The 19,728-nt window shown below is 37.5% G+C and overlaps 1 protein-coding gene across 3 annotated transcripts in view; it reads left to right on the top strand.

The window, feature by feature from the left end:
• ASAP2 (ArfGAP with SH3 domain, ankyrin repeat and PH domain 2) overlaps window positions 1-19,728 on the top strand; it is an 89,838-nt gene that overhangs the window by 36,171 nt on the left and 33,939 nt on the right. For all 3 annotated transcript variants that reach the window (XM_052698451.1, XM_052698460.1, XM_052698442.1), the window contains exons 4-9: window positions 2,413-2,487; window positions 3,512-3,561; window positions 13,434-13,563; window positions 15,163-15,248; window positions 16,625-16,700; window positions 17,239-17,325. In XM_052698451.1, coding sequence (XP_052554411.1) covers window positions 2,413-2,487; window positions 3,512-3,561; window positions 13,434-13,563; window positions 15,163-15,248; window positions 16,625-16,700; window positions 17,239-17,325 — 504 coding nt within the window. The remainder of the gene's footprint in view (window positions 1-2,412; window positions 2,488-3,511; window positions 3,562-13,433; window positions 13,564-15,162; window positions 15,249-16,624; window positions 16,701-17,238; window positions 17,326-19,728) is intronic.

Below are 19,728 nucleotides of genomic sequence, written 5' to 3'. Positions count from 1 at the left end.
GTTGTTTCTACTGTCAACTAAGCATGTGTAGATGCTGCCCATTCCGTTTTTGTAAGAATTATTTTAAAAACAAACACAAAGAGTTGGAATTTAACATGCTGATTCTAAAGGGCTGTGGTTGCATCCTGCAGATTTTTTGGGAGAAGGAAAAGTAGAGTGGAGGAGGGGAAATGTGATTTATTGTAGATACTCAATGGACCAGATTTTATTTCTTCAACGTTCCTAATCATTTCAAGCTTTAAAATTCATGTACGTTCTTTTTCTCTTTGGCTGCTGGCTGAAATTTCAAGCAAATGCAATGAAGTAGCATCTTCAAAAAGGAAAGGCAGGAATTTGGCTGTTTGTTCTTTTGTTTTTAATAGCAGCTGTTGAGGATCATTGAGCATGAAGACCACTGGGGATGAAACCCCTCAGTTTGCTTTAGTGAGGCCACCAGGGGTGATAGATATCTTTCCTGTTTTTCCATTCTGGATTGGCTGAAACTTCACAGTTGGACATATATACAATTAAAAATTCCAGATAAGGAATAATGCCATTCCTTATCTGCCCAGGTTATGCTAAATGAGACTTTGATACTCCTGACTTTTCTTCAGGAACAGAAGCGTTATTTGTTACACGATGCAAAATGTGTTCTCTACTAAAAACTGTTCTGAAAATCTGCTTTCATATGTACATTTCTGTGCTTCTTGAAAAAAGCACATTAAAAAAAAGTGAACAATTCCAACAAAAAAAGAAACCCGCCCAAAGGCAGCTTTCCCTTCACTGCTGCGAAAATTAATCAGATTTTCTTTCTGTCATGTGACTCTGAAGCACTCTGTTTATTACGTTCAGCTCAATCTGTTTGGGTTGTTACAGTTTAAACTGTGCTTAGCTGTCCTGACTCATACTGGGAACGTTGTCTCCAATCATAAAGGGTTGGAAATGAAGTGTTTCTTCTCCTGGTGTATATTACTTTCTTTCTTACTCCTACTGTAAGTCTTCATTTTTTTTCCCTGTCAAAATACTACAGTACAGATCATACATTCAGAACCATTATTTTCTATTTTATTAATTTATTTATCTAAATAAATATTTATGTAAGTTTGTTTTCAATTTTCATTTGAAGTGAAGATTTTTTTTTCATCTCGGATTGTTTGTTCACTTTTGAATTACATGCCTACTCAAGACCTCATAAAATCTTTATTTAAAAATTTTTGTTGATAGGCAAATGGCAAACACAGTACTTTCTAAGAATATACTCTAAATGTTTAACTAGTGGCTTTTTAAAGGCCCGAGTTCTTTGTCTTTGTAGTTTGTCAGAGTAAGACTCTGTGTATTGAGTAACAGACATGTTTTATGGGCCTGAAGAGACTTCAAAATTAAGATTAGTTTAAATGATGCTCAGGCCTGAAGAGACTTCAAAATTAAGATTAGTTTAAATGATGCTCAGGAATTAAGAAACATAAATGCAGAAAAATTGTCCTTGTTTTGATATAACTTAAACAGTAAAATAAGGCAGTGTTAGAAATAGTGGTTTCATTTTGCAGTTGTTGGATGTGATATTTACATGAGCAGGAATTCTGCTGGTTTCTTGCTGGTTTGGATTATAATATCTCCAGAGTAAGTTTAATTAACTCATGTTGCTCATGTTACATCGTTGGTTACCAGTTGTATTAATAAGTATCTTCATAAAGCAGTGCTAGGAAAATAATACATATGATATGCTCTGTTGGCCAAGAAGGTCAATGGCATCCTGACTTAAATCAGAAATAGTGTTGCCAGCAGGAGCAGGGAGGTGAGTGTAACCCTGCACTCAGCTCTGGCGAGGTCACACCTCGAGCACTGTGCAGTTCTGGGCCCCTCACAACAAGAAAGACATTGAGGTGCTGGAGTGTGTCCAGAAAAGGGCAGCAAAGCTGTGAGGGGTCTGGAGCAGAAGTCTTGTGGGTGCGGCTGAGGGAGCTGGGATTGTTCAGTCTGGAGAAGAGGAGGCTCAGGGGAGACCTTATTTGCTCTCTACTGCTGCCTGAAAGGAGGTTGTGGTGAGGTGGGGGTTGGCCTCTTCTCCTGGTAACTGTGATAAGGTGAGAGGTGATGGCTGCACGTTGCACCAGGGGAGGTTTTGGTTGCGTATTAAGAAAGCTTCTCCAGAAGAGTGGTTAGATGCTGGAATGTGCTGCTGGGGAGGTGGTGGAGTCACCATCCCAGGAGGTGCTCAGGAAATGTGCAGATGCGGTCCTAAAGAACGTGGTTTAGTGGACAATGTTGGTTGTAGGTGGACAGTTGGGTTTGATGATCTTAGAGATTCTTCTCACCCTTCGTGATTCTATGAAGATTACTTAGTGAAACTTCTTGTAATTTCTGAATTGAGGCAACGTACATTCTATATTAAAACGCATTAAATATATTTTCATGTAATTTTTTGTTTCACAGATTCAGAATATGAACAACATAATCACTTTTCCGTTGGACAGTTTGCTGAAGGGAGATCTGAAAGGAGTAAAAGGAGTATGTTTATATTCTTATTTATATATGAAATTATTGTTGGTACAGTAGATACATTTAGCTAATGTAATATTTTTATCTTATTTGATATAAAACTTACTAGCTTAATAAACAAGATGGTTATTTTTTATTATGGACTGAGTCATCCGTTCTGTTTGCGGTTGCACATACGGCATGCTTACTGACTACCTATACCAAATATTTGGAAGCTTTAAAAACACTTCTGAGATATAGAAAATAAGCAGAGAAGGAGGTGTAAGAATTGATTTACAGATATTTGCCTAGTTGAAAGGGGCTAGCACCTTAAAAATGAAGAATTGTTATTAATATATATGTTTAGCACTCTACCTTTTTAAGAAAAGCGCTGAATGAATGTACTGTTTTTCTGAAGAAGGGCTAAATCTGCTTTGCCCTGAGTATATTTCCTATTTAAAATAACAGTAACTTAGGACTCTGATAATATGTTTATAATAAATTTCAAAGACCATAGCCAGCAAATGAATTTGGCTTCATTTACTGCTGAGCAAACAGGAAGCAACTGGCAGCTATTGTTCTAGGACATTGAAGGAAGAAGAAGATGTACACAGACTAAAAATGGTCTTTGTATGTTACTGAAAGATGAAACGATTATTTATACACTTATGATTATTTACACACTTACGACCTTTCTGTTGCTTGCTTAGTGTGTTTTGCTCCTCCTTTTCTTCTGTTATTCAGTGTCAGAAAAAGTGCACTTAATACAGTGTTGCTCCATGTTCCTGCCTTGAGAAAACAATCAAATGCTACTTTCATATTGTAACTGTTGAAAAATCCAACTCCAGTGGAGTTCTAGAGATGCTTTCAGTAATGTGAATGTATTACTCTTACGTACAAGATTGCTTTTACATGGTTCTTGTGTAAGCTTTGCAAGAACAAGCAGAATTCTTTGTTCCAGTAGGCACTGCAAGTGGCATAGATTCATAGTTTGATCTGTATTTTTTTCATGTTAATAAGTAACTGCATTATTATTTCTTTTTGGTCTTGACAGGACCTGAAAAAGCCCTTTGATAAAGCTTGGAAGGACTACGAAACTAAAGTGTATGTATATTTTAATCTTCTATATAAAAGTATAATTGAAATCTAAGAAAGTTATTATTTAGTAATACGGTTCCAGGCAGTCCTAGCTGGGAAGATTTTTACCTGAGTAGAAATGTAAATATAGGCAGAATCATTTGAAGTTCTGTAATTCTGTAGTATGCAGCTTGCTTCATGTGTAAATATTTTCCTTTTTTTTTTTTAATGCCATGATAGTATCTCTGATAGACTTGTTAGCTTTATGAAGTTCTAAGTAATCAGAGTAATTTTCCTCTTCGGTTGGGAATGTTTTATTTCAATTGAAATATATAATTTTTAAATTTTTCAGTAATTTCCAGTAAGACTACAAAAAGTATAGCAACATAATTATACACTTGATGCAATTTTAAGGATGTGTTGTTATTTTTTTCTTCTCTTCACGACTAATTCACTGTAATTAGCAAGTTTCTTTAGTTAGAAGACCACAGAAAAAATGTCTGTGTGTATTCATAGAACCACAGAATCACAGAATTGTAGGGGCTGGAAGGAACCTCTAGAGATCATGGAGTGCAGCTCCCCTGCAAAGCAGGCTGCACAGGTAGGCGTCCAGGCGGGTCTTGAATATCTCTGGAGAACGAGACTCCACAGCCTCCTTGGGCAGCCTGTGCCAGTGCTGTGTCACCTCACTGTGAAGAAAAATTCAGTTGTCTCTAAAAAAAGCTCCAAAATGCTGTGATTCCTGATCAGTCCAATAGCACAAACCTTCACAACATTTAATTACTGCAGCTTATTTAAGTATATGAATGTTTTCTGCATTTCATGCCAAGGTTGGATGCTCTTGTACTGTGTACTAAAAGTGAATGGATACCTATATTGCTCTTGTTATCGATATTGTGTGTCTAGCACAATTTATTATAAGCCACTTGCTTGAAGATGTATGATAAGGTGTTGAAATAGCCATAGTATCAGTTTTAATAACATAATTTCATATCTGGCTAAATGAATCAAACAAGTCAACAAATCTTAATTCCTCGGATCAAGCAGAATTAATTTCATTACCTGTCATGACCCAATCAGATCGGGGTCTTTGAGATTTTGAAATTCCCTTGGTCTAAGTTAAGGTGAAATGACACCAAACAATCAGTTAAATGTTTATTTGTATCCCACTATAATACTTAACATAAGATTCTGGGTGTGTATATATATATCTCCATACCTCATTGGTGATAAGCTGATGATATGCTTTGTGTTACATTCTCATCTAGCATGAAAAGAGAGATTGGATAGATGGGTAGGGAAAATCCGTATCACCACTCTTGGTTCCAGTATAGTCTCTGGTCTGGTGATATTAGGGTGGCAGGTGCACACCTGACTGTTGAGTCAAAGTTCTTTTTAGTTATTGCACAAAGGAGATTCTTCACAGATGTGCCTGTTGTTTGCATGTGAGGTGGGAGTGGGTGGGATTCAGCCTTTGAGCATGTGTGGATGGGGGAGGGGTAGCATCAACCCTTTCTACTCCAATTGAGTCAGGGTTTGTGGAGACACCATCCCTTATCACATCAGTCAGGTAGGCGTCTTTTGCGGCTGGGAAACTTGCCCTGACTTCCACAGGGATGTAGGGCCATCCATCCATCCTGTATTCCGCACCCTCCAAGGATCATAGAGTGGTTTGGTTTGGAAGGGACATTTAAGATGGTGTGGCTCCTCCTGCCCTAGGCAGCACGCCTCCCTCTAGACCATGTTGCTCACAGCCCCACCCAGCCTGGCCTTCAGAGCCTCCAGGGAGGGGTCATCCACAGCCTCATTGGACAGCCTGTTCCAGTGTCTCACCACTCTCACAGTGAAGAATTTCTTCCTGATATCTAATCTAAATCTCCCCTCTTCCAGTTCAAAGCCATTTCCCCTCATCCTGTTTCTATGTGCCCTTATATAAAGTCCATTCCTAGCTTTCCTGTAGGCCTCCTTCTGGTACTGGAAGGCTTGCTATGAGATCCCGCCAGAGATGTCTCTTCTCCAAGCTGAAGAGCCCTGGCTCTCTCAGCCTGTTCCTTTACAGAGGTGCTTCAGCCCTCTGATCATCTTTGTGTCCTTCCTCTGGACTCCCCTCTAACTGCTTTATTTCCTTTTTATGTTGGGGGCTCCAGAGCTGGATGCAGAAGGTCTCCTGCAACTGCTTCTGTTTCCCTGCTCCAATTGCAAACTTAAGAACACAATTTCTGCTAATTCTTTGCTGTTAAGCAATGCCCCAGCAGTTGGGACATTGAAACAGTTGCCCTGTGTCAGGAATAAGTATGCTTCCTGGTTTGACCAAGTCAGTTGTGTCAGCACAGCTGATAGTCCCTGAAGCAGAATTTCATGGTGAGTTTTATTTCTTATTCCAATATTACTTGGGTTGTGAGAGTTGGTTGAGTTTTCCTAGCTATCCAGCTAGCATCTTGACCTTCTGAGGTCATCAGCTTCACATGTACTGTATAATTTCTTTGGTGATACAGCTCCAGAATATCACAGTATTTAAACACAAGTATCTTTCAGCAGATCCCTGGCTGCCTAGATTGACTGAGAATCTAGCACCACTTTTTAGTTTATTTTCCAGTTGCACAATGTTGAAATGGTTCTGTGGTGCCTACCGAGTTGACCCATCTGAATTCATGTACAAGCAGGCTTCAAAAGTGATTTCTGTAGGCTGTTTAAGTCACAAAAGCAACAAGCTTAGCAAGTTAGCTGAATCTCGTTATTTCTTTTGAGAATAATAATGAAAATGATCTAATTACTGCTTTCCAGGCTTGATTTTTGAGGACCTTAGTTGTGTTGTATTTTTGAAACTGCCTTGCTATAGCAGGATATTCATAATAAGACATTCTGAAACACTAAGATAAACCCCCAGTCTGAATCCTTGGAACTTGTAACTGTGCCAAGACTATGATGGTTCCAGTGCTCAGTGTTTTTTTTAATACCAGCAAACAATCCTGTTTGGTGCCATGCCAATTTTCAGCTATTGAAGTAATTAAGATTTCTAACCATCGCCCTTGGCAGTAGTTTGCCTCTAAGGATGGGCCATAAAGAACAGCCCTGTAATTTAGTCTGATATTATCTACCTGTGCCTGATCACTGGATCTGAAAGCTTGTTTAATTATGTAGAACTCATTCATAGTGACATCCCACAAAGCTTGTGTGCAGAATTTAAAATAAATACAATTGCAGGCTGCTGAGGCATATTATCAAGAACGCAGTTCCTAGTGGAATAGAATATTCACCAGGATGAGCATGTTAGAATGATGTAAGGGTTTGTGCTTTGATCCTCAGTTTGGTCCTAGTAGCAAGTGGTTTGTTTCAGAGTCACTACACTACAACTATTTTCCTTTTTTTAAAAACAAAAAACAAACAAGGAACTTTAGTAATTGAGAAATAAAAATGCCCATGGGAAATGCATTTGAATCTCATTTGAGTTTAAGGGCAATAGATACAGGAGAAGTTGTGTGCATTGTTACATTTAGCGCGTGAAGATGTGATGTTGGCCTTGTATTTATTTTCTGTCTGTGGGATTGAATCCAACATATGAGATCACAAGATTTAATTATTCTTTTTCCCTTTGAGTGTGACTGTCTTTTAAAAACTCTGCTTTCTAACTTTGCTTTTAATTAAGACACTTCATTTTTTATTCTGAACATGTTCCTTTTTTCAGTGTAAGGAGGTAGTTCTTGGAGATACTTCTTTCCAGGTTGCCTTCATAGTTTTTGCAAAATTCCTTAAGGAATAAAACACATCTCCTTAACAATGCTTATTTTTAAACCACTTATGCTGTAGTTTATTTAACATTTTAAGAGAAAGTTGAAGGTAGCATATGTTCATTAGGAAGTTCTTTCAGATCCATTACCATTTTCTGTGATATTTCCAGGTGGCTGGCTGGTATGGTTGCCATGTTTTTAACTGCTAGCTTTTTAAGCAGTTACATAAAAGCTTCACATCAGTAGTCTAGAGTTTAAAGCTGTTTGTCTAGCCTGTTGGACTCCTTCACTTTGATCAAGACCAAAGGATCATCTGCTTGAGGCTTGGGATAGAGAGCCTGGGAATACCATGTACAGGCAAATTCTTCAAAGCTCTTTATTGTGACTTTTTTTATGGTGGTTGTTTTATGACAGCTTTTTGAGGCTTAAGTTTGTTCATCAGAAACACTATTTTTTCACTGCAATCTGCATCACTTCTACCAAGTGAGTTACCAACTAAATTCGGAATAGAACTTTCCTCACCTCCCTCCAGGAGGCCTGTGGGATTTATCAGAACATCTTGTGTGGAAGACGGGTTTCCAGATAAGCTGAAATGCTCCCAGCTGTCACTGTTTAGCTTGGCCTTACCAAATACTGGAATTTTAGTGGTGTGATTTTCAAGCTGGGGTGAGAACACTGGTTTAAGCCTGAATTTGTTGAGACCAGATTTGTCATCTACTAAATTTTGGACATATGAAAACAGTGAGGTTTTTTTGAGTTGCTGGGGTTGCAACCGTATGTGCCTCAGAGGTTTCTAGAGAAAAGAACTGTTTTGATTCTGTGGCCGTCTCAAATGGGTCTGAACTTCTTTGTGTGTTTTGGTCATCTGTAGCATTGGGTACATGTAGAGTTGTCTCTGCTAACCTCAATCTGCAGTACTGACAGAGGTTTCCTCAGTGTTCTTCAGTGTGTTACCTTAGATGATGCCTTGTTTGGACTGTTTCTAAAGCCTAGGATTATGCTGAGTTAGCTGTCTTTTCTAGTGATATTTCTGTTCCATCTTTTTTTTTTTTTTTTTCTTTTTTTTCCCCTTTCTTTTTTTTCTCCCCTTGAATTCACTAATCATCTAGGTTTCTAAGCAGCGTTGTCTGCCTAATCCTGTTTATCCTATGCTTAAAATCCTGTCACTGGCCTGAGTTTCTGAGTCACAAGTACAAACCTGCGAAGCAAATCGCCAAATAGCAAAGCTGTGTTTTTCTAGTGTGTTCAGAAGTGGCAACGCCTTTATCCTGATTTCTGTCTGGATAAGGAGATCCTTAAACAGTTCTTCAACTCAGTAAATAGAATTCTTCTGATTCTTCTTTACAAAAACAGACTGTTTGCCTCCATATCTCGTCTTTACCTTCCACATCTTTGATGATATTGAGTGTTGATACACCCAAATGTGATCTATTTGAAAAGAAATTCATTAAAGATTTTTTTTTTTCTTTTTCTCCATAATCATTTCTGATCATCTTCAGACTCTGCAGTTGTGTTTGAAAATTGTTTATATATCTGGTCTTGTTTGGGAAGGTAATGTTGATCTGTTCTTAAACTCCTAGATCACCATCAGTGTTGATTATTGTTGATTGATTCTTCCTTTGTAGATACCCAAGTTCTCAGAGCATTTTCCTCAAGATCACCTCAGCTGACGTAATTGGTTTTGTATTTTGGAACTGTTCTCCAATAAGGGAGTAAGAGGAGCAAGCTTTATGCTAGCCAACCATAAGACAAAATTCGGAATATCCTTAGCTGACACCGAGGAATAATTCATCTTTCCTCACCATCCATGATTAGCATGCTTCATTTGTAACACCGAAGATCTTAAAATGTTTTTAAAGCTTTAAGCTAGCTGAAAGATCTCAGTTAATTTCTGTTCAGCCTCCGAGAACTGGACGCTGCTGCTTGCTGCTCCGGGACTGCAGTGGGATGAGTGCGTCTGCTCCTCTGACTGGAATTGGTGCAGTCTGGGCTCTGCTTGTTACGAGGCAGTTGCTTTCCCCCATGTACTTAAACACTAATGGCAGACACACTGAGGGAGCATATGGGCAGAGAGTACATGTCATAAAACTGCTCATACTTCCAGCAGACAGACTGTATTCACCAAGGCAGTGAGCCAGATTTCACCCACATTGTTTAGTTTGATCAGTCCTCTTGTGGTAGATTTTGAGGCAGATATTGTATCACTTCTGTACAGGAGTCAGAACGATAAACTTCCTGAAGCACATTATTTACTCCCCTTTTTAGCTGTGTTGTACTGTCAGTATCCCAGAATCCCAGACACAAACCTGTCTGTCCTGAAAAGAAAAAATGTTAACTTTTTCTTTTAATAAAAATTACTTTGTTTTTAGGCCTGTGAATATTCTCTTTAGAAGTCCTGTGCTTACTAGCACTAGCATTGTGCTAATGCTATTAAAAATAAAGGCTCATTCAAAACTAGCAGGCTTTTCTGGGAAGACTGACTCCCTTTCCTCCTTTGCCATTTTCCTTTGAAAAGCTGGACATGAAGTCTGTTATGCACACTTGAGTGAATAAAACAAGTTATTTGAATGTGCTTAGGAGATTAATAAGATCAAGGCAGTAGTCTGAGGTGTGTTACATCACTGTGCAGAAATGCAGGCACTCACATGTAGATATCATTAATGAATGGTTTTTGAGCCAAGTCAATAGGAGAATGAACAAGTTCTTACTATAGTCTTGTGTAAAGATGTCAACATAGCTATGTAATTAAATGATATTTCTATCATTTAAAACCCATTCTACTCATTTTTAAACAGTATTTAAAAAAAATATCTGAAAATTTTGCAGGCTTTTCTTAAATTACTTCTTTAGATTTCTAACATGACTCAGTAGACCACTGATGTTCATCAGTTGTCAATACTCCTTTCATATTTTCTTTTAAAGCATATACATGAAGCACCTTCCAGGTGCTGTTGCCACTTTTCTGCACCTACGTACTTAGCCTGGCTTACTGCTGTACAGGTACAGGGGAAGAGAGGAAGAAAGACATAGATCCTGCCAGCTTGCTGCTGCTGCTGCCTCTGCTCAGGCCACTCCAGTTTTTTACCCTTCTTCCCTGGCTGAAAGTAAATACCTGCCTTAGGTATGTTAAAGAGCAATAGGTCCTGTCCTTCAATAGTAATAATAAAGCCCACTTTGTTTATATCATAATGTGGAGTAGAATTGAAATGGAAATTTCTACTGAAAAACAGTTGTTTCTCTAATTGGAGCTTTGCAAATAGTCATGCAATGATATTTGAACGGATGAGGCCACTTATTTTGCATCTGACTTACTTTCTTGTTAAAGTCCTTCATCCTCTGTTTCAGCTGTACTTGTCTATTACACGTCTGAGCTCATTGCCTGTTAGTCATGTGCAGGTGTCTTGCAAATGGTCTGAAGGATGCTCAGATTTAAATCATAGTCAGCAAAGTCTACATATGCAGTACGTACTGCATGAGCTTCAAGAACAGCAGTTTTACAAAATGCTTGCCTTTTACTGATCCTAGAAGATTTTCCTAGAGCTTTCTGTATTTAATTGTTTTGTTTCCTTGATCTGCCTGGAAAACTGCATCGTGCCTTATATTTGGAAATCCCACATTGATACGTCGTAAAGCTGTTTTTTCCAGAAGGATTTACTTAACGTCGCAGTACAGGAGCATTTGATGCTGCCAGACCTTGTCTTGACCTTTGAGATATGATAGGAAACACAACTAAGCCTTGCACCCAGAAGATTTGCATGCAACACTGCATTGCTGGTTCCTTTGTTTGCCTAGAAACCAAGTGTCTCGTAGCACTGGTCAGAGAGGAGGCAGTGTTTTGTTGTAAGAGAACAACAGGTTAAATTCTGAATTACAAAGCTGGAAAGGTCATTAGAGATGGAAAGGATAAATAATAAGGAAATGCAAACATAAATAAATGTACCTCTGGTACTTGTTTTTGTTGTTTTAAAGCATCATGAAAGTTGTTGAAACCACTGTGCCTCTTCCCCCAAAGCTCTGCCTTTTAGCAGGTGCCTGACCTCTGAGTTTGTTTCAAGATCCAGCTTCCCATTTCCATAGTGGAAACTTCTAGCTGCTACAGAAATGCAAATGAAGCTCTAGCAAGTGGCCTCAAGGATGCCTTGTTTCTCCTATGTAGTTGGTAGATGTTGGTATGCTTTAGGTTTGATTGAACTACCATATGCTTGTAGGAATATGTTTATCTTTTAAAGAGTAGGCAGACTCTTCCAGCCAAGTCTAACCTATTGTTTAAAAGGAATTCAGTTTCTGAACACAGTGTATACCATAATATTGTGCTTATTGGTTGACTCTTTAGCAGTTAGTTATCTTCTGATTTAATTGGCATTTATCAACACTTTATGACATGTTAATACACTCCTAATATTAGGAGTGATTATGTCACCCTTTGCTCAAGTGTTTTTCTATATAAACAACTGGTAATTGATGGTTATTGAATTTGGATCGCATTTCATCGAATTCATTGAATTGTTAATTGAGTGTGGAAACTAAGAGAACTAAAACTATCCTGAACCATTTCTCTGAGGTTTGACTCTTTTACAACTGTCATGTCATGTATGACTTTGAACCTGGTGTGCTGGGAAGGAGCTCTGTGTTTACTGTTCTCTGTGACTCCTATTGTAGTGGTGTTGTCCGGATAATTCTTTTGTTTGCTTTCCATTTTCTGTGGTTACAAAAGGCATATTTGACAGTAGGTCGGTAAGAGTATAGACTTTTTTGATGAAAATAGAACACTCTGAAATCATGTTTTTCCTCTGGAATCATGTTTTTTCTTAAGCAAATAAAAACTTTCAGGATATTTATTTCAAAGGAGAGGAGCTAGGAGCTTTCCTCAGAACATCTCTTTCCTGTAGAACTTGATGCGCTGAGGAGTGCAGTGTTGGCTGGATGTGCTGACTGCTGTAATACTACAGGGGATTGGCTCCACTGTGCCTGCCAGTAGTGAGGGCAAAATGGGGCTTTTTGGATTGCCATTCAGTATGTTGCCCTCTGGGAATGTTTTGGGATGAGAGTAATGGGATTAATTCTACTTTTCCGTTGCTGCTTGAGGCATAAGAGGAGATAATTTCTCATTCTTGAGAGAGGCTGAATATATTGTGTAAGAATATAGTGGGCAATGTTAACATCAGGTTAAGAGAGCACTTGAGATGCATCATCTCTTCAGAGAGAGAACTGAGAGACACTTGACTGCCCAAGAGGAGGTGTGACTGTTTGTGTTGTTTGTACCTCTCGTCTGCTTCCTGGATTCCTTTCTAATGCTTCCTCCTGTCCAAAAGCAGCATAGCATTTCCTCAGGAAGCTCTTTTCAGAATTTTCTGCCTCTAAGCTGTGCATATGACAGACTGAAAGTCTTTCTCCATAAAACAAGTGCTCATCTATTTTCTTTTATTAGTATCATTTTCCATATTAGGCTGGTCTATCTGGGTAGTGTAACCGTTCACTGATGTTAGCAATACTGCGAAGAATAATGAGGACACAAATGCACGTAGGGGAGTTCTCCCACACGACGAGCATCAGCTCTTCGTTTGCATTCTCCAGGAGAACCTTTTTTTGTTCAGAGCTCTTGGAAAATGTCCGTGGAAACTTTTAGGGAATAAGGACAGCTGGTCTGGCAGACTTTGAAGTCTGCAACACAGCCGGCTGGCCGGCATTCCCAGTGCCAGCTGGCTCAGTAGGAAGTAGAGATGGCAAATGTGATTTTGGCTTAGGAAACCCTGTATATATAGAAGATGACTAGATGACAGGCAAGACTCAATAAATCTGGTGACATAATTGAGCTCCATTAACCAGTGTTTGGTCTGCTGGGATTAAGCATGAATTTTAATTGAAACTGTAGGATTATTTAGTTGCTGATTTTTTTCTCTGGTACAAGAAGTTAATATCTTTCTCTAAATTATTATCTTCCTTTAGAGTATGTCAGGAAATTATTTTAACAGATGATTGAATTAGGTTTTGGCTACTGCTTGTCACTGCTGATCTTTTGTCATTGTCAAATTTCAAATGAATGGCATCTGGAAGTAAGTCTATGCAAAGCTGCAAGACTGGCTCTGCATCTGTCAGTAGACTTTGTGAATAATCAGATTTCCTGAGAGGCTTTCAATTTCTCACTTCACTGACTGATTCTTCACCTTATAGTACAAAAATAGAGAAGGAGAAAAAAGAGCATGCTAAGCTGCATGGGATGATCCGTACAGAAATAAGTGGTGCTGAAATTGCAGAGGAGATGGAGAAAGAAAGAAGGTTCTTCCAGTTACAGATGTGTGAGGTAAGATTCAACATGAAATTTGTCTTGTTCTACCAAAACAATTTTTAGGAACACTTTGAAAAGTGTAAGTATTTCAGGGAAAATGGGATGTTAACAGTAACAAGACAGTAGTGGACCCAACATACATTTTTCTATCCTGATATGCTAACTTTGCTGCAAATTTTCTAGTTTCATGTATAAGTAAATTTTAGAATGCAGAGCTCAGTTGAAGACTAAGAAATGATGATAGGTATACTTTTATACTCCTTCTTCACTCTAAATTATTTTAAGCCCTAGCTCACTCTCTGCGTTGTTCCCTGCACTGCCAGCTGTTGCAGTGTTATGTGAGGAAGGACTCCAGTTTAGCTCTCTTCTGGGCTGGTGCTGGGAAAAGAAAGCTAAGGATGGAGTTCAGTTGCCTTTCAAGATGGCTCAGAATGCTGGCACTTTGAAATCTTTGTGACTTTGGTCTTCGTGATGTTAAATCTGATGCAAATATTTTTGATTTAATTCATTTAAAGACACGTAAGGTTCCATCACTGAGAGCTGAGGCTGTTCTCAATATGCACTAAGTCAAAAACACACCATGTGTGTTTCTTCTCTTTTTAATATTAATGATTAAAGCTAATTTTACCTATACACCAGCCTAATTTTAATACCAGTTTTGGTAACTGCACAAACTGATATTTATTAGAAAAACTTTGTATAGCTGTACAGAGTCAGACTAAAGTATTCAAAGCTGATATTTGAATACTCCATAAATATAAGGATTTTACCAACTAATTGCCCATCTGTGTCATCTGCAAGAAACAGCGTGGAACAGATGCTTCTGTTTCAGTGTGTTACAGTAAAGGAGGAATTCATTTCAGCCACTTCTAGAGATATTAAAATGCAGGGTGAAATCTCTAAAATTACCTTAAATGTGGAGTAGTGGAAATGCATCCTGTATTTTTTCTGGTTTTTAGGAAGAGATTATGCTTAGTTATCTCTGAGGGTAAAAGGAGTATTAGAAAGAGACTTTGTTTTGGTTAATGTGCCAACATAGGTTTACAAGCAGTTGCCTTGAATATCAATTTTACATCTCATGCTAAATTATGTTTTTTGTTGTTAATGTGTATAAAGAGCTGGTAAGAAAATGATAAAATTAGAAGGCAGATTTTAAAAAACTGTTTAAGATAATCCCTCTTCCTTTTGTTGTTGTTCGTTTGTTTGTTTGTTTTTAGTAAATTGTTTTCTTCTGACATCTACTTGGCAATGGATTTAACAATCCATGAGAGAGAGAGATCTTCTTAGGCTGGTAGATTTCAGAATGGATCCCTTAATTCATTGCACAAACTGTTTCACGCTTCCTTTAACAGAAGCTTCCACTAGGAGTCGTGAAGGATGTGATAAGTTTGAACTAATCCTGCTTAAATATCCCCACAGGATATCAAAAAGGAGCAATAGCAGCTATTGCTTTTGTGTCATTAACCCTTGAAGCCACAGTTTGGCTTATTCTTTTAGGCCTCTTAAAACTGGAACTGTTAAAGCTTGTTGAAACATAACTGAAAATAAAATGTAAAAAAAAAACCACTGTGACAGTAATCATTAATTTTTTTGTGTGTATTACTGTGTTAACAGTACCTGCTGAAAGTCAACGAAATCAAGATTAAGAAAGGAGTGGACCTGCTTCAGAACCTGATCAAGTATTTTCATGCTCAATGCAAGTATGTTTTAGGTTTTATACCTACACTATATAATGGAGCAGTTTTCTAATTAAATGTAGACATAACACGTTTCTGAATTTTTAAAAAAATAAATCTAGGATTCGACTGTTCTTGTTGAAATCTTTTGACAAATTGCTCTTGTCAAATAGTTTAGCAGTTGTATTTGTTACTATATTCCAAAAGACTTAATGACTTTTAGAACCATAGAAAATAATTGCTTGTTTCCAAAGGAAGCCCACAGAATAATTTGGTGTATTTCAAAAACTACTCCTGAAATAGAGCAATTATTTTGCTCAATTAGTTAGTGGTCTATTAGTTTTGACATGTTTGATTTCAATTATTTTTTCAGTGTATGTAGCAATGATCTGAATTAAATTTGTGCTCAAGGAAAATAAATTGCATAAGCAGTGAGATAAATCAGTATTGAAAGAATCACTCTTCTTTCTAATTAATTGAAGAACTCGGTAATAAAACACAAAGCTCTCATTAGAATGATCTCCTTTTTTATGGTAGTATTACAGATCAGTAATATGGCAAGGAAGCTATAGCTCTCAACTTGAAAGAGCTTCTGTCTGCTTGTTCAAATCAGTAAATTTTTATCTTAAAATACCAGTTTTGAATCAGTGGAGGGTTTTTTCCCCCTGTATTGCTGCTATGTTGCTTTAAAATCTATTTCACTTGTGCTTTGTCACTCATCTCTGTCCATGTAATAGAATTCCCACAACACCAGTGCTGTGTTGCGTTGTCACTTTCACGTCTGCATCCCAATGAAAATTCTTCCACTGCAAATGTGGCAGCAGTTCTTTAATATTTGTATACCTGTGGTTTGCTTGAATTTACTTTTCAAATCTTCTTTTAAAGAACTGGAACGTTGAAATGTGGAATATTACTGTGCAAATACACCAGAACATATAATAAAGTATGATTCAGCATATTCAGTTTGAATATAGGCTGTAAGTAATGCTTGGGAAACAGAGGCTTTCCTTTAGTGGTGGAATGGCATCAGGTGTGAAAACATTGGCTCCAAGAAGTCGCGGTTATGAGACACTTGGTTGAGCTTTTGCTGTTCTACAATAAATGTTGTTCTAGGTCTTCAAAAAAATGAGATGAGTCCGTGTTTGAGGTGAGAGCAAGGACAACTTACACAGCAGTGGATTGGGGCTGTTGTAAATCTAGTTGAGGATTTTGTATCTTAGGATAAGCTGTGATGGGAATAAAGATGTGAATTGATCAAAGATGCACAGAAAAAGAAATGCTTGAAGTTTTCAAATTCTTGCCACTGCGTAATAATTTACATGTTTTCCTTTGAGCAACTTTTAAACTGAATGTACAAAGTGAAGTTTAATAAGGCTTCTTTTTGTTTTTCATTTTTTAAGTTTCTTTCAGGATGGATTAAAAGCAGTTGAAAGTCTCAAGCCTTCAATTGAGACACTCTCAACAGATCTTTATACGGTGAGTTAGCAACCTTTCACATTTGTGTTGTAAACTGAGCTTTTTACAGTAAAACTGCTAACAGTTTTGTTTAGGTTGGTTGTCTGGCTTAATTGTGTTTTCAGATTTGGGGTAAACTTTTGAGTAGAATTTTGTTATAATGTCTTGTTTGGGAGCTTTGCTTTCAGTTCCAGATCCCCCATGTAAAATGTTAGGGGAACAGCCCTTACTCTACAGAGTTTACTGACTAAGTGAAAAACAACATATGGTTTCAAATTGAGCACAAAGAGACAAGAACAAAGTGACAATGTCAAAGTCTTAACCTGACAGCATCCTAGCCATTATCTAGTTTTCTGGAGATAAAAAGGAAAACAAACTGATTGCAGTGTCTTTCATCTCCATGTTTTAATTCTCGCTGAACACTTCTGAGAAAAATAGACGAATTAAGTAGCAAGTTCAAAAGAACTGTTGACAAGAAAATAATGTTATTTTTAACCTGTATTTTTCTTCTTTCAAGATAAAAAATGTTATTTTTAACCTGTGTTTTTCTTCTTTCAAGATAAAACAAGCACAGGATGAAGAAAGAAGACAATTAACACAGCTCAGAGATATTTTAAAATCTGCACTCCAGGTTGATCAGAAAGAGGTGAGCATATAAGGTGATTTAACCTTTCAATGCCCATTGCATACTTCCAATCTTATGTATTTGAAATAGATTTATTTTAACTTTCATCAGCTGTATAATTTCTTGTGTTTATTCATCTTTGCTTTGATGCTGATATTGAATGTTTCTGACAAAGATATTTTTTAAAAAGAGATTCTCACTTAAAATATATTTAAGACTAATGAACGCAAAAGAATTTATTTTTACTGCTACTGTTACAAAGCATTTTAATTGAGGCACTGCCTCTGAATTAACTTCAGGCAGCAGTACCTATGTTATGCAAATTGAGAACAGAAGAACTTTGACAAAACAAGGACACACAATTAATATAATCTGATCACACTCAAGTATTCCATATAAAGATTACGTATAAAGATGATGTAGAACTAAATATTCCAGAACACTTCTGCTACCACCTGCAAAAATGACAGCGAAGTTGACTGTTCTGCTGCAAGATGCCATTTTTCAAAGGTGTTTTTTGATTTTCAGTTGAGATTGCTGTTAGATTTAAAGCATTCTGGAGTGAATTTATTTGGCAAGCTCTGATCTGGAAGCAAGCATCTTTTGTGTAATCTAATCCTAAACACTGGTTCTACTTCTGTTTCAGATTGCTAGTGCTTCCTCTTCATGTAAATAAAAGCCATCCAGCTTCCTTTGCGTTGCTGCTGGGTCACGAGTAAGGGATGAATGAACTTCTCCCCTTTCAGACTGTCTTTCTGAGAGGGGTTAGAATGAAAACATTTAGTCTGTAGACCTCAGACTTCCTTCATCTGTTTTCTCAGTCTTGCTTTTATCTTTCCACAAAGTGTGTGCTGGCTCCTAGCTTTAACAGGTGGCAGCCAGATGACTTGTTGAGAAGCATTAAATGCTCTTCACTTGGAGGTGCTGTTAGTACTCACATGAAGTCTTTGGTAACTACCATTGTGTGCAAAGTCCTGTTCAGTTTGCACTTTCTTAGATCCTGCCTGCCATTTAGAATTCACTGAGGTATGTATTTGCTAAAACCTCTCAAATTTGAGCTCTGTGTAGTGAAAAATAGTTATCCTAACAGACATGATGGATCTGCCATTGGCTGCTATTAGGCGTGCATTAGGATATCTCCTATTCTGCTTGGGTCTTTGTTCAAGAGAGATAAGAAAAGCACTCAGATTTCATGATTGCTGGGGACTGTCACTCCTCTGCGTTTACCTGTTTACCGATGATATGAACGTGTAATGAAGTTGTGGTAAGCACACCACAAATATATTTATCAATTGAACTGCTTTTGTTGTGCTTGAAAACAGACGTGTCGAAAGTGCCTTATGCTATAGTAGTTATGTGTTAATTCTGCAAATTTAGGTAACGCCTTCAGAGCATGAAATGTAATACACTTATTAATGTTGTTTGAAAAGAATTAATCAGTGGGGTTCCAAATAACCCTGCTGTAAGGTCCACCAGTATTATTCTTGTTGCACTGTAATTTCCTTTACTATAACTGATTTCTTTTTCTTTCCTGAAATGCATTTACATTTTGTGACCGAAGTCTAGGAGAGTAAGTGTTACTGTGTCTTAATGAAAATCATTGGCATGCTTTCCATTCAGATTCCAAGAAACTGGATTTTTCCTCTGAGCTTTTTTCTGTTGGTATGGGAAGAGTGGTTCTTTTATTTGTATTCCCTTGTTTCTGGTATTACCAAAAAAGAAAAAGGAAAAAAAAAAAAAAAGAAGTCAGATTGTTCTTGGAAAAGAAAATTACTGCAGGACAAATTGGTAATTTCCTATTCACTTTCTTTTGGGAATTAAATCCAGTTACTTGATTTGATGTTCTTGCAAGATATTAAGGACACATGTATTCTTAATTAAAATGGCCTTAATGTATGAAACAGTAGAATGTTGCTGAATGCTTCTGCTTAAGAAAACAAAACATGACAAATGTGTGAATATTCATAGTGAACCTTTTTTGTTGCATCTGAATACATTGTTTCCTCCTGCACAGAACTTTCGCAAGCCTGATTTGTACTGAAGCTTCTTTTTAAGAGGTCACTGTGTGTCCATCTTAGATATTTATATGTTGTTTGTCTTTATTTTTTTAACTTTTCCAAACTCTAGAGCTCCTACAGTCATCAAGGTTAACTTTAGAGTAGTATTGTCTTCATTTCTGTCATTCCTGCGTCCTCTTTAATTGTTAAGGTCTTACCTACAAGCTTAAGCTAAAGCAAGACAGTTGGGTTGTTGGACCCTCTCAGTCCATGGGATTGACCTGTTCTGCTCGTGCGTAACTCCAAACTGTTAGCATTAAAGGTAACTTCAAGTCAGTGTTGAAATCTTCTACCACTTCCTCTGCCTCTTTGGTAGAATGTGCAATCTCTTTAGGCAACTGCAAAATGGAATAATCTTTGTCTTAAA

Source organism: Tympanuchus pallidicinctus, unplaced genomic scaffold (genome assembly GCF_026119805.1).
Source record: "Tympanuchus pallidicinctus isolate F22 unplaced genomic scaffold, pur_lepc_1.0 scaffold1, whole genome shotgun sequence".
Taxonomy (NCBI): domain Eukaryota; kingdom Metazoa; phylum Chordata; class Aves; order Galliformes; family Phasianidae; genus Tympanuchus; species Tympanuchus pallidicinctus.
This window is presented reverse-complemented; position numbering and strand designations above follow the sequence as displayed.